Here is a 15,043-nt window from a genome sequence, read left to right on the forward strand (position 1 = left end):
TAGAATTTTATATATCCAAGCCAAGAACACGAAACAGAAATAGACATCACTTAGGGATTATCTTTTAATGAGTTGTTAGTTGCAGATTTTGGCTTGGTAATTAGACTTGACCTGTCAACCTCTCCCTTAGCCTTGGCTGCTGTTGTATTGTAGTTATCAATTTCAGCTCTGTATAATTGACAAGCAACAGCATCCCACCATGTTTACATTGCCTGGTTGGAGCTAGGAGCAAACTCCTATATGTTTAGGAGCCTTGCATAGAACTCTGCTTGCAGTCAGACTGTGAACTTTGTGGAATGCTTGAGGAATATCTCTTTAAAATGTATGTGTATTTATGCTGGTATCCAGTAATTGGCTCTACAAGCATTATTTCATTTCTGCCTATTCTGTTCTACTCATCTATTGAATTCTGAAGCTTTAAAAACTAACTTACAGCCTTTTCCGGATTGGAAATCTAAGTAATATTAATGATTTTAGTGTGTGTATATGAAATTTCTTTTATTATGTGAGCAAAAGCATAAAAAGCTTAAAATAGGTAAAATAAATAGTTAAAATGCTCGCAAATTCCATGCTAATATTTGTTTGCCTGTTACTAATTGTACATCCATTTTCAACCTCTGAAGCAATTAACCAGTGACATTTATTGCTATTGCAGAATTAATGAAGCAAGGTTTTTCAAAGCTCTTTTTTAAATAAAATTGTGCCTTGCAAATCAGTACTACAGCTCGCCATTAGTTTTAATGTTTTCACAAAACCTCTGCACCTAACAAATGATGGTAGCGTTTTCATCATTCAAGTGTATAGCCAGCTGTCTTCCTGTGTACCCATTATTAAGGCATTTATTATTATTTTGGTTGACACATCTGCAAGCAGCAAATCAAAAATAATGATTTTAAGTAACTAAATGAATTGAAAGCTTGCAATTAGTTTCTCGTAATAACATTGGTATGGGCTCCAGGTTAAAGACCTTTTTTAGTATAAATAACAAGGTTATACCTTGTGATTTTAATTTAGTTGTATGATCTATCCATATGGCAGTACCATGTGAAGTAACCAGTATAAACAGTATCTTATTGTCCCGTTACTTACTTTGTTACTAATAGCTGCACTGACTTTGGCCTGAGGACACGTTCATTTTGACCTGTGTAAGTATAAACAATGGCTAGCTTGAAAATCAAATTAACCTATCCAGCATCCTTTTGGACTCTTATGATATTATGTAGTGGAGTTGATGTGTCAAATTACTTCTTAATGATAAATTCATGCAAAAAACAAAATTAAATGCTGAGTGTGACAACAGATATCATGGTGGATGTCACAGCATAAAATCTGATTGTAAAAGAGTTGTGATGAGGGAATCAACTGATTATTAATCTCCTATAGTCTGAATAGGTGGAAATTTAAATTCTTGAAGGAAAATGAGACTTCTAACAGTTTACTTGTACCACTGTATGTGTCCTCTATCTAATACAAAGGAGATTTATTTCATAATGACTTAATACAGGTTTATAAAACCTGTATTGCATTCGCCTTACCTAAGTGGTTTGGATATGGTAGTCAGTTGGCAAAATAACAGGCATACCAAATTTCACAGCCTGGCCGACAAATCATAAAATGCCATATTCACTCAAGTGACTAGTTTAATGCTATGTTGTGTTGCATGTTCCATTTAAGATGCAGATATTTTGCTTCTAAGCCCAATTGCACAATGAAGTGCTACGCACATGTAATATCCTGTAATAAGGCTTGGAACAAGATTGGAAAATTGCACCTGTTTATCTTCTGTCATTAATAATTCTTGTTAGGATACAATTCAACATTTGGAAACAGTGGCAGATCTTATCCAAGTGACATTTTTTTTGAGAAACTGACATGATCATGAGTTTTAGCTATTTGAGGACATGCCTGTTTAAACTTGCCCGCATGTGTCACCACCTTTCGAAAAGGATGTTTATGTTTGGCGACTATTAAGAATTAAACTGATTCCTTCTGTTATAGTCCCAGTTGCAAAAGCACTGAATAATTGTAGTTCCTTGATTATTATACTGTGGTTAACTTTCCAATTGAGAGAGAACGTGAAACCTTCTAACCTGTAGAGTTTTGCACAATACTGAGTGGTTCCTCTATGCACTGGGCTACTGATTTGAGTTATAGTTTGCAGATTTGAGAAATTTCAAACTTCTGCAATGGAAGGGAGGAGCTGAGTATGAATTGTACCCTGCAGTGACCGTAACATAGATGCATGGATTTTTGAATTCTTAGAAAGAAATTCAAAAATAGACAGCTCTTTGATCCAATAAAGCATATTGCTTAGTGTGGTAGGAGATGTTTAGACTTTGAAAATATTTTTTGTTACAAAGCCACCTATTTATGAAAAAATTCCATTTTAATATACAGTGCTTTACTTTATCCACTTTTGTGATTTTTAAGAAGAAATTATGATCCTTTGAAAACGTCCTCACCTGTCGAGGGTTGTTCTTAACGGCTGTTCCAGAAAGGGATATAGAGAAATGGGTTGTCGTATTTATCTTTGTAGATTTACCTTCCCTTTGAATACATCAACTTTTCATTTACTAGATACTGATCTAACAGTTCAGAACTTGTGTAATTTGTTTTGTTTGTGTCCACAAGTTTACAACTGTCCAAATATTATTCTGTCTGACAAATCGAGTATGGTTTAATTGCTCTGATTCATCACCTCTTTAATCATTCTAAGCAACATAATCTCTCTCCTTTCACTACATTGCTTTCAGACAGTATATGTTGTGCAATCTTGTTTCTTTTCTGTTTATCTTGTCAAAAGATAGCTCTATGTATCTTACACTGAGAATTAAATATTAACTTAATGCTGATTTTTTTTGTTTTATTTTACAGATGCTTTGCAGGCCCAGTTGATAAATATGGGGGTCATTCCGACTTTGGTTCAGTTATTGGGAATACATTCCGAACATACAGCGCTGACAGAAATGTGCTTGGTTGCATTTGGTAACCTAGCAGAGATAGGTAAGCTAAGTTAAATCTAGAGACCCAGAAGGATTGCATTTGCCATAAGCCTCTATCTTGCAGCAAAGTATTTGCATTTGATCTTTACTTTTTCAATATTCCTGTCCTGTCCTTCCTGTTGCTTGCTTAGTTTTCCTTCTGTCATTTTGAGGAAATTATTAAGGAACCTTAATTTTTTTTAATATGAAGTTTTTTTAAATGTTGTGCTGATTAGTTGAAGTGATCCAGTAATGTAGCTCTTGCACAGTTGCTTAGAAACATGAATTAGTGGTGAATTCTTGAAAATATTCTCCTCAAATGTTCAGCATTCAGCCAGTAGCATGTAATGTACAAGTCTTTGATATATTTGTTTTTCATGATTAATGCAGGTCAACAAAAATCACTACAAAACTAATACAACTGAATCGCCATATTAAAGGATGTTCTATCCCTTTTTCTGTGTCCATTTTTTAATTGTCTTTTTAATGTTGAATAAACTTTAATTTAAGAGTCTAGCAAAGAGCAGTTCGCATCAACTAAGATCGCAGATGAACTTGTAAAGCTCTTCAAAAAACAAACTGAACACGAGAAGAAAGAAATGATTTTTGAAGTTTTAGCTCCACTGGCAGAACATGGTGAGTATTAAATTGATGAGATCATTATTGGTCACATGGTTCCCATCAATTTTTATGCTTTTCACAGCCATCATTTTATAAACTGAAGAGGTTTTAATGCAGTGCTGTTAGTGCTAACACATTGGCTATTGCTGTCTAAGGCATTCTCCAATGCAAATCTTGTGATCAGGTTGTTCCAGGAGCAGCACAACTCTGGATGCTAATATTGTTGACTACCTTGCAATATTAATCTCCACAACCACACTTGACCTCAGCCTTGCTCCCCATTTTCTTGCCTATTCTGCCTTGACATAAAAAAAATACAAACATTTGGTTGCAACCAATCTCATGTCTAAAGTACTGTCTCCTTTCTCCTCAACACAGATTATCACCTCCAGTGAACCACAAGTGCAGCTACCAAAAGTGGTGGCCTGTGCTTTCAGCCACCCTTGAGGGGTGCTTCCTGGCTGACGATAAGTTGGAGACAACTTTGTTGCTTGTTTGATGCAAGGTTAAAATATGCCTTGCAGTTGCCTTCCTCCTGATAGAGGTGCCAGTTGGGGCACCTCCAAAGATTATTGCATTGATTCAGGCAGTCTTTGACACAGAGTGTGCCTGTGTGTAACATTAACCATCTTAGCCCTAAATGAGGAATGGTTGCCTCCTATTATATGATTCCATCTTTTAAAACCATCTCAGCATGGCACATGTGACTATTGGAGGTGATCACCACTGGCATTTGTGTCATATATTTTGTGCATGTCAGTGCAGTGCTCATGCTTCCACTATTAATTGATACCCCATATGACTGTCCAAGAGGTTTAAAGATCTCAATAGAATATTTTTGTGCCCAAAACCCTAAGTAACAGAGCACCTTTACTTAATGCACTCCGCCATTTAGAGCACTGACATTTGTGCAGATATTTCATGCTACTCATCTGTAGATACCTGCCTTGTGTGCAACTCTGGAGACTATGCATCACTGCCCAGTTGAGCATGGCTTTGTTTGCACTCCTCTGAGAGGGACTGCTTGCAGCTCTCACTTGCTCCTTCTCGCCTGTGCAGTGTAATTCATTCTGATCTACTTGTTTTAAACTGGATTATAAACTCAAGGTGACGATATTCTCATTGGAATGATTTGAAACAATGAAAGCTTTAATATCAAGCTATTGTATCAGGAACTAATGTAAATATGTGATCTGTGGGGTCATGCATAAACATGATGAGATGAGATTTTTAATTCTTCCATGGGATGTGAATATTAGTGAGAAGGCTTGCATTTGCTTCCCAATCCAAACTGCTGTTGAGAAGGTGGTGGTGATTTGCCACCTTGAATCACTGCAATTATACATTTCAGGATTTATATCCACCAACATTGAAGGAACAATGCTATGATTCTGAATCTGTATAGTGTATAGCTTGGGGAACTTTGAGGTAGTGATGTTCCCATGTATCTACAATCCTGATCTTTCTAAGTGGTAGGTGTTGATGAGTAAGACTTGGTGAGTTTATGTAGTGATCTTTCAATGCATACTGCTATCATTTGTATTGGTGCTGGAAGGAATTAATGGTTCAATTGGCGGACAATCAAATGAGCTATTCTGTTCTACATCATGATGAGCTTCTTGAATGTTGTAGGAGCTGAAGTTTCAAGGAGTGTGGAGGGTTTTCCATCACACTCCTGACTTGTGGCTTGTAGTATGAACAGATTTTGGGATATTCAGTCTTGATGTTTCACTCCATTTGTTCCCACAATGCGTCTCAGATTTTAGTCTCTGGTCACGCTGGGATGTCAGTAGTGGGGATTCATTGATGCTGTTGAATGACAACATGTAAGATGTTGGATTTGCTGGACTATTGGAATAAAAAGAGCGGGTCAGTGGGATGAAGCGTCAGAAAGGTATAATGATCCAAATGGTTTTACATCATGGGACGTTGCCACTGAGCAATAATGATAGACAGTACAATTGCAATCTAAATTTATTGAAGTACTTGTTGAGACCAGGACGTATTTGACCATCTAGCAAAAAGTGGCCATTCCCAAAGTTTGTTTCTCTTCTTTGTTGAAACAACCACGAAGATTAAACATGAGATCAAAGTGCGAAGGGCAGTTTATGGCAAGCTACAAGAAGGCCAGAGCAACATTTGCAATACAAATAGTCATGCAACTCGGAAACAGATCCTTCAGTCCAACTCATCCATGTTGACCAGGTTTCCAAAAGTAAACTAGTCCTGTTTGCAGCTTCTCTTTCTAACTCGAACCTTCTACTTCTGGGTACATTCTTTTAACAACCTTGTAAATAAAAAGTAAGTAACAAAGAAGATTGATTAGGGCAGCATGGTGATGTTGTTTACTCGGACTTTTAGTAAAGCCTTTGACAAGGTTCTGCATGTTAGACTAATATTAGTAATTGTTGTGGTTCTGTTCGCCGAGCTGGAAATTTTTGTTGCAAACGTTTCGTCCCCTGTCTAGGAGACATCCTCAGTGCTTGGGAGCCTCCTGTGAAGCACTTCTGTGGTGTTTCCTCCGGCATTTATAGTGGCCTGTCCCTGCGAAACGTTTGCAACAAAGATTTCCAGCTCGGCGAACAGAACCACAACAACGAGCACCCGAGCTACAAATCTTCACCCAAACTTTAATATTAGTAGTGTCAGATCACATAGAATTCAGGGTGAACTTGCCAATTAGATACAAAATTGACTGAATGGCAGGAGACAGTGTGATAGATGTGGATTGTTTTTCGGATTGGAGACCTGTTACCAGCGATGTTCCATACGGGGTAGTGCTGGGTCAGCTTCTGTTTACCATTTTACATAAATTATTTAGATGAAAATATAAAAAGCATGGTTAGTAAGTTTGTGGATGACACCAAAATTGGTGGTATAGTGGACAGTGAAGAAGGTTATCGGAGATTACAAAGCGATTATAATCAATTGCGTCAATGGTCTGTGGAGTGGCAGATGGAGATTAATTTGGATTATTGTGAAGTTTGGATATTGGTGAAACAAACAAGGGCAGGACTCATAAAATAAAAAATAGGACCTTGGGTATTGTTGTAGGTCAGAAACCTAGGGGTTCAGGTACATAATTCTTTGAAATTTGCATCACATGTTTTAGATTAGATTCCCTACAGTATGGAAACAAACCCTCTGAAGCATAACCCACCTTGACCCATTCCCCTACCCTATATTTACCCCTGACTAATGCACCTAACACTGTGCAATTTAGCATGGCCAATTCACCTGACTTGCACATCTTTGGATTGTGGGAGGAAACCAGAGCACCCACATGAAACCCACGCTGACGCAGGGAGAATGTGCAAACGCCACACAGTAAGCAGGGTGATTTAAGGCATTTAGCATGCTTGCCTTCATTGTTCTGACCTATGAGTGTACAAGATGGGATGTCATGTTGAGGTTGTACAGGACTTTGGTGAGGCTTCTTCTGGAGTACTTTCTGCAGTTCTGTTTGCCCTGTTCTAGGACAGATACTATTAAGCTAGATTTACCAGGATGTTGCTGAGAATGGAGGGTTTGAGTTAAGTAGAGGCCAGATAGGCTGGGACTATTTTTCACTGCAGCACAGGAGGTTGAGGGGTGACCTCTATGGAGGTTTATAAAATCATGAAAGGTTATAGATAAGGTGAGTGGCGGGTGTCCTTCTAGGTGGGAGATTTCAAGAGTAGGGGGCATATTTTTAAGATGCAAGGAGAAAGATTTTAAAAAGACATGGGCAATATTTTTAGTATTTGGTGTGTGGAACAAGCTTCCAGAGGAAGTGGTTGGATGCGGGTACATTTACAACATTTTAAAACTGATTTGGATAAGCACATGAATAAGAAATGCATGGAGGGATATGGGCCAAGCACAGGCAGGTTGAACTAGTTTAGTTTGGTCAACATGGACTGGTTAGACCGAAAAGAGCTTATGCTCAAGTTGTTGACTGTCCTACTCCTTGGATGCTACCTGACCGGCTGTGCTTTTCCAGCACCATACTGTTTGAGTCTGATCTCCAGCATGTGTAGTCCTCACTTTCTTCTGGTTAGACCGAAGGGTCTGTTTCCATGCTGCACCCTTTCCAATGAACATATATGCTGAAGTTTTCACTTACTGTGTTCCATCACTCCAATTTACAGCAAATTGCACAGTAAATGACAAATGCAGTCAACTGTGCCTGCAAAAATACTTTTATTAGTGACTTACATGATCACTCTTTGAGATTTGTTGTGTAAAATGTGCCTGAAATCATATAATTCACAATGTTTAAGCTGTGTTATAAATGTGGTAAACTTTGCGGCTAATTAATTTGCTAATGCAAATCTAAAATAAAAGAAAAAATTACTTTTCAATTTTGTTTGAATGAGCAGCTTTATGAAAGTCTCTGTTAAATCTGTGGTACAGTTAATAGATTTGCTGTCTACTTCACTTAAGATTTTAAAGGAGGATTTAATGTGCAATTATATCCAGGCTGCTGACTGAACAAAAGCAGCTCTTCAGAGTCAATATCAAAAAATGTGTCCATGGTAGCTGCCCATCCTAATTTGTTGATTTTTGGATTGCTTGCAGATCTGTAGTTCATCAGAGTTGTAGGCTGATAGGTTTTTTTTTAATGAGGAAATGGATGCAAAGTCTGTTTCTGTAGAAATAAGCTAATCTGACTTTTGAGAACATAGGACTTGCTGTCTTTGCTAATGAAAATTAGAGGATAGAGGACTTTTTCCAATTTTTTTAAGATAAAACATGGCTTAGCAAATTTTTATACATACAAACCTAACCCCACAAAGCCTTTTTTTTAGAAAAGAAAGATATCACTGCTTACATGTGGTCACATCTCTTCATTTATATGTATTGCTTCTCATAATGAATAACCAGTCCATATACAATTATTGGTGGGTGAGTTTATTTTGTAACCGTTTTAGACATAGGAATGCACTGTAAGAGTGAGGAGTTAAATGATCAAGATATGTTTTTGGTGGTGGTGAAGATTGCAAGATTGGTCAAGATGCCCCTTGTTGAATGACAACATCTAGCAAAAACTTGCCTTGTCAAATCTGAAGAGCAACCCTTCATAAAATGCAATGTCAAGTTCTGGATTAGGGCTCAAACTTAAACCTTGAGACAGAGGTTATAACCACAAAGGATGTAGGTAGACTTGAAACCGGTGATGAGAACAAATCACATTTCCTGAATAATGTATTCCCCAGTAATAGCTAGAGGGAGTAGAGAACAAGAAGCCCTGCCTAAACTTGTGTGCCAAGCCAAAATCTGGCAGTTGTAGAAATTAGGCCATCCATTAAACTACATCACATTTGATTGTCAATAGACAAAGACACTTAAGGGCTAGTGGGAGCACTGAGTCATCGCAAAGCTGATTATTAGCAAAGGCCTACATTAGATAGAAGCAACTGGAATGGTTTGGGCTTTTCGGCATGTATGGGAGATGTTGAAGATGTAATCTTAGTTAATTGAATTGCAAAGGATTGTTTGAAATTAATAGTGGATTTTAAAAACCTGGCAAAAGCGATTTAACACTGATATCAGAATTTATATTTCAAAGTAGAATATTGTTGCATCGTGATCAGATGTGGTAAGGAAAGAGGGGAACTAGAGTATTACTCTGATTAAATTGGATGGATTAAAATTACCTGCTTATCGTTCTGTTGTGATCTGTGAAATAGTTCTTACTGGAACCACTGCAATTGCAATAAATCTGATTCCATTTTTGAAAAGGGAAAGTCAACTCTGGTATGTTATCTAACATCGAAAACTATTCTATTGGCAAGAAATACTTGAACAATTTTTGAAAAGAAAAAGCACCTTCGGCATGTCTTTAGAAATTACACTGTTATAAATGAAATATTGCAAAACTTGCTATATGTTTTATCAATTTTAAGTGAAAATATTCCATGTCAAATCACCTAGACGAAAGTAGAAAATAAATAGCTGAAAAGATTTGTTTGACGAGTGTTTTGAATGAAAGTGGAGGCAAGTGAAGGATTAGAGTTGAAATGTGCAAGCAGGCATAGCTGGAACTTCATTTTCAGTTAAATTGCTGTTGTTGAAAGCAGAGTGAAGATCATGAAAGAATTGATTCCTTTTCACTGACATTTTGGTACATGATATAGACACTGCAGATCCTAAAGCCAGCAGATACTATATCAACTACATTAATCTTTTGTAATCCTTTTCCATTCTTTGACCTAAAACATGCACCCAAAAATGTATTTAGTGAAATGGAAGCACTTTTCAGTGATCCACCAGTTTCAGTAATAGCTATTTTTATTGAAATAAAGTTCTCCTATCTTATTTCAACTTTAATGTTCTAATGCCCTCCTTTCCCTTTCTTAAGCCTCTGTCAAAGAAATTCAGCTATTCATTTTCCTCTTTTGCAGGTGCTGAAACTCTTAGGGATTCTTCTGAGAATTTTCAATAAGGCCTCCTATCCCTTGTTAAGGCTGCGCTGGCAGTGGGTGGTATTGCCCCAGTAAGTGGATTTAAAAAACCTGAATCATCAAGGTGCACAGATTAATGGTAGCCATTTCTGATCCTGCCTATGTTACTCCAAGCCCAGAGAAAACATGGTTGATTCAACTGCCCTTTAAATCAAGCAATTGGGGATGGGCAGTAAATGCTGACATTGCCAGTGGGATATCATTGTTTCCATTGTCACTAAGACTCACTTTTGATGCTGTGAAAGAACTCTAAAGGTCGATCATTACCATATTGAAATAAAGCTTTATTTTTAACCCAACAATAAGCGGTATTCCATTCTGTTTAGATGCAGGCCACAATGTGAACCTTTTTAAGCTGAAGATAACTTTCTGGCCCAAGCCTGAAGAGAATTTAGAAAATAGCAGATGAGATTTGCAATCACTGCTGTCCAGACCTATAAGCTAACATGTTTCTCTGTTTTGGGTTCAGATGTCATCAAACTACAATTGGTTGATGCAGGATTAGTAGACTGTCTGCTGGAGCTTGTCCAAGAGACTGTGGACAGTAATAAAGAAGATGATATCTCTGAGCTTAAAACAGCTTCTGATCTTATGGTGCTGCTGCTTCTGGGTGGTGAGTTTGTGTTCAGTTTTTTTAATGCAATTTATCAATATCTAGTAAGCTTACTTCTGTTAAGTAATCTGGATTTCAGTGTTTCTTTTGTTGGGGGGTGGATTGCAAGGGGCCGAGCGGAAGATAATTCCACTTGTAAACTAAAGAACACACTGTAAATTGTATTGTTTGTCTAGAAGATATTTATTTGGAAATTAATCCAGAGAACCCTGGGGCTATTTGTATGGTGTAACTTTTTGGACCAATAATTGCATTAAAAAGATTGCAATATGAGTGAATAATAAAAATGCTGATCTTTAAGTTAGATCATTTGCATAGATCATTTGCTAATAAAATGAATCCTATATTCAAAAAGAAATGCCTCCACTCTCCACTTATCACTTTTTTTCCCTCCCATGAAAAAAAATAGAATGCTGCACAGTAACACTGTTCCAGAGGCACTAGATGAGTAATCCAGAGCCCCTGGCTAATGCTCTTGGGTTTGAAGTCTTTATGGCAGATGGCAAAATTTAATTAAGAAATGTAGAATTAAAAGCTAATCTAATGGTAACCATGAAACCATTGTCAATTGTCATAAAAAGCCATCTGATTCACTAACGTCCTTTTTGGAGAAAGGAAATCTGCCATCTTCACCTGATCCTTTATATGTTGCTCCAAACCCCTCCACAATGTAGTTGATTCTCAAAAGTCTTTTGACTCAAACAATTGGAGATAGGCAATAAATGCTGACTTTGCCAGTGGAGCCCACTTTTCTGGAACTAAATTGTGGGAGTGGGATGCAAGAGTCAAAATGTAATTTTTTAATCGACAAATGAAATATTGGTGTGCTTAATGGGAGAATGGAATGGTGGGGAATAATTGTAGCTACCATAAAATGTTGCATCTCGGTTTCAGCCTTCTGTCTACCAAGCAGCCAAACCTATTTGATAAGACTTTGAACTGGGGAAGCTAGGCAGTAAAACATTGGCAAGTCATATTACAACTGTATAATTGACTTTAGTCAGGCTACATTTGTAGTACTGCGCAGTTCTGGTTGTCACACTGTGGAATGGATGTGGATGCTTTCCAGAAGGTACAGAAGAGGTTTACTAGGATGTTGCCAGGATTAATGTATTAGCTGTAAGGAGGGGTTGAATAAACTTGGATTGTTTTTGCGAGAATGTCAGAGCCTGGGGAGTGACCTAATCAAAGTATACAAAATTAAGGGGCACAGATGGAGTGGATAATCAGAGTCTCTTCCCCAGGGTGGAAATGTTAAATACTAAGTAGCATGGGTTTAATGAAAGGGGGAGATGGAGCAAATTTTAAAGAATATGTATGAGGAATGCGGTTTTTACAGAGTGGTAGGTGCCTGGAATGTGCTTTCAGGCAGGTGGTAGAAGCAGATAAAATAGCAACGTTTGAGAAGCATTTAGACAACGCACAAGCAGGCAGAGAATAGAGGGGTATGGACCATGTGCAGGCAGGTGGGATTAGTTGAGAATAACACCATGGTCAGCACAGACATGGTGGGCTGAAGGGCCTGTTCTAATGCTATACCGTTCTCTGTTTAAAACCTCTGTCCTCTGTCCATAACTTCTCCCCACAACTGTGCAAAACTGGCCTGTGGCTCTTCAATGCACAGTGAGTGAATATAACTTGCTATCCATGATTCCCACAATACTCTACATAAAAGGGGTTAGTTGGCTGAACCGCTGGTTTGTAATACCCCAACAGTATGGGTTCAATTCCTGCATTAGCTGATGATTTGGACATGCCGGTGTTGGACTGGGGTGTACAAAGTTAAAAATCACACAGTGCCAGGTTATAGTCCAACAGGTTTTGCAGTGCTGCTCCTTCATCGGGCGGTTGTGTGATGAAGGAGCAGTGCTCCGAAAGCTAGTGCTTCCAGTTAAACCTGTTGGACTATAACTTGGTGTTGTGATTTTTAACTTCACATTAGCTGCAATTATCATGAGGGATTCTTCTCTTCAACTTCTCTCACCTGAGGCATTGTGATAGTCAGGTTAAAGCACCACCAATCTTCACTCTGAGAGAGCAGTCTATGTTCTGGTAAGGCTGTGGCAATTTAATACCTATACCTTTTTACTTTGTCTAGCTGCAAACTGCGTTTTGAAATTTATAAATGCACAGATGCTTTTAAAATGTAAAGTAAGAATAGCTGAATGATAATACTTCCAATCATTCTAGTAATCTCTACTTGGGAGTCATCAGGAAGCTCCTTTGTATATCAAAAGTTCTTAGAAATCTCCCTCAAAATACTATTGAGACTAGGTCAACTGAAAATTGCAAGGCTGAGATTGAGAAATTTTTGATAAGTAAGGACATTAAGGGATGTGGAATGAAAGTGGGTAAATAAAGGTAAGATGCAGTTCACCGTGATGTTCAAAAATAAATAGCCTCCATTCCCCACTTTACCACTTTCCTTCCCCCATCAATTAAAAAAATTTTGAAACCTTACTAGGCTAATATTATTCCAGAATTATAACAGCTATTGAAAGTTACTTTCTCTAATGTAGAGGTCTTTCATGTCATGCAGATGAATCTATGCAGAAACTGTTTGATGCGGGTAAAGGCAGTGTCTTTCAAAAGGTGCTTTCATGGCTTCCTTCAAATAACCATCAGCTACAACTTGCTGGAGCACTGGCAATTGCAAACTTTGCACGAAATGGTGAGCTTCCTACTTTTAAAAAATTGTGTTTTCCAACTTTGTTCTCAACTTCTTAAATAAACTTCAGTGTTCACCTTTCTTTTCCTTCCTCTCTACTTAAAGGGGAAAAATAGTTGCCTTTCTATAACTCCTTTCATGTTCTCTGAATCCCAAAGCATTTTACAGCTAATGAGTTATTTTTGATGTGCAGGCAAATGCATGTCTAATTTGTGTTCAGAATTTTTCCATGAACAGCATTAAAATAAATAACCAATGGATTTGTTTTAATTTAATAATGTTAAGTGAAGGATAAATGTTTGCAGGGCAGTTTTGATTTTGAATAGCACCATGGAATCTTTAGCATTCAGTCTAGATTATGTTCTGAAATCTTGGAGTATGATGTAAATCTATGGCTCTGAGGTGAAAATACTGCCACTGAGTCACACTAACACTATTGTTGATGCATTATCAGAAAGATATCGGAGTAAAATCTCTACTCTTACCATACAGAACAGCTGTCTATTGATATTGTGCTGAGTACCTGGTTAGTCAGTGATTTAATGACCGGTGGAGATTGTTTAAAACTGTTCCCATAGTCTATCATGCTCCATCATCCTATCTTAACAGTTGAATGATTGTATTAGTTGAGTAATCTAAAACGCATCATCCCCTTTTAAAACTGTGCAGTTATACAAATTACCTAAATAGAGTCAAAAGTATTCGTGATTTCCCTATTGTGGCTGTCAGCAATTATTAGTTTCAGCCGTTTTATTTTGATAGGTTGTGACTTTTTAACAACCTTGCAGTCAACCCTATTTAGAAAAAGGGTGTTGTATCCATCACTACATGTAGAATATCTTAACCATATTTATTTGTTCATTGTACCCAGAGAATTGAAAGATTACAGTTATCAGAAAAGATTTAAACAAATTTTCTTGTAGAAAAGGGAGAGGAAGATCTAATAGTAATCACTGTTTTTGTTTTTTCATTATGTAGAGATGTTTCTGGTTTTGAATACAAAACTGAGGTCATCAATGTAAAATTGTCATCAATAAATCTAAAAACTTAACATTATAATTGAAAGGAGAAAAAAGACTAGAAAACTATGTTTAAAAGGTCAGATGAAGTAAAGTGGGTAGAAGCTCGTTGGAAAAAGTGAGGACTGCAGATGCTAGAGATCAGAGCTGAAAAAATGTGTTGCTGGAAAAGCGCAGCAAGCAGGTCAGGCAGCATCCAAGGAGCAGGAGAATCGACGTTTCGGGCATAAGCTCTTCTTCAGGGCTTTTCCAGCAACACATTTTTCAGCAGAGGCTCGATGGAGCCCAAAACAAGCCTGGCCATAATAGCTTGTACCATCACGTCTAGGAATGGGAGTTGGCTATCCTTTTCTTCTTCTCTCGTGAATCGGATTCCTGTGAGTGTGGCGTTGATGATCCGGTGTGTTTTTTTCTATTTCCGTGTTTTTAATGATTACAAACGTGTCATCGACATATCTGACCCAGAGTTTGGGTTGAATTCCTAGACGTGATGGCACAGAGAACACCGAACGGAGAATTCACTACAAGCGTATACAGGAAAACCACACACGCAGACCAAGTCCTAAACTATGAAAGTAACCACCCCAACACACACAAACGAAGCTGCATCAGGACACTATTCAAAAGGGCCACAACACACTGCAGTACACCAGAACTGCAAAAAGAAGAAGAGGAACACCTATACAAGGTATTCG

At 37.7% G+C, this 15,043-nt stretch overlaps 1 protein-coding gene across 7 annotated transcripts in view; it reads left to right on the top strand.

Moving 5' to 3' along the window:
• rap1gds1 (RAP1, GTP-GDP dissociation stimulator 1) overlaps positions 1-15,043 on the top strand; it is a 94,928-nt gene that overhangs the window by 52,050 nt on the left and 27,835 nt on the right. For 6 of the 7 annotated variants that reach the window (XM_043674442.1, XM_043674439.1, XM_043674440.1 and 3 more), the window contains 4 exons: positions 2,875-3,003; positions 3,492-3,617; positions 10,518-10,661; positions 13,201-13,332. In XM_043674442.1, coding sequence (XP_043530377.1) covers positions 2,875-3,003; positions 3,492-3,617; positions 10,518-10,661; positions 13,201-13,332 — 531 coding nt within the window. The remainder of the gene's footprint in view (positions 1-2,874; positions 3,004-3,491; positions 3,618-10,517; positions 10,662-13,200; positions 13,333-15,043) is intronic. The other variant, XM_043674441.1, reaches the window with a different exon arrangement.

The sequence above is a fragment of the Chiloscyllium plagiosum genome, chromosome 32 (assembly GCF_004010195.1).
Source record: "Chiloscyllium plagiosum isolate BGI_BamShark_2017 chromosome 32, ASM401019v2, whole genome shotgun sequence".
In the NCBI taxonomy this organism is placed as follows: domain Eukaryota; kingdom Metazoa; phylum Chordata; class Chondrichthyes; order Orectolobiformes; family Hemiscylliidae; genus Chiloscyllium; species Chiloscyllium plagiosum.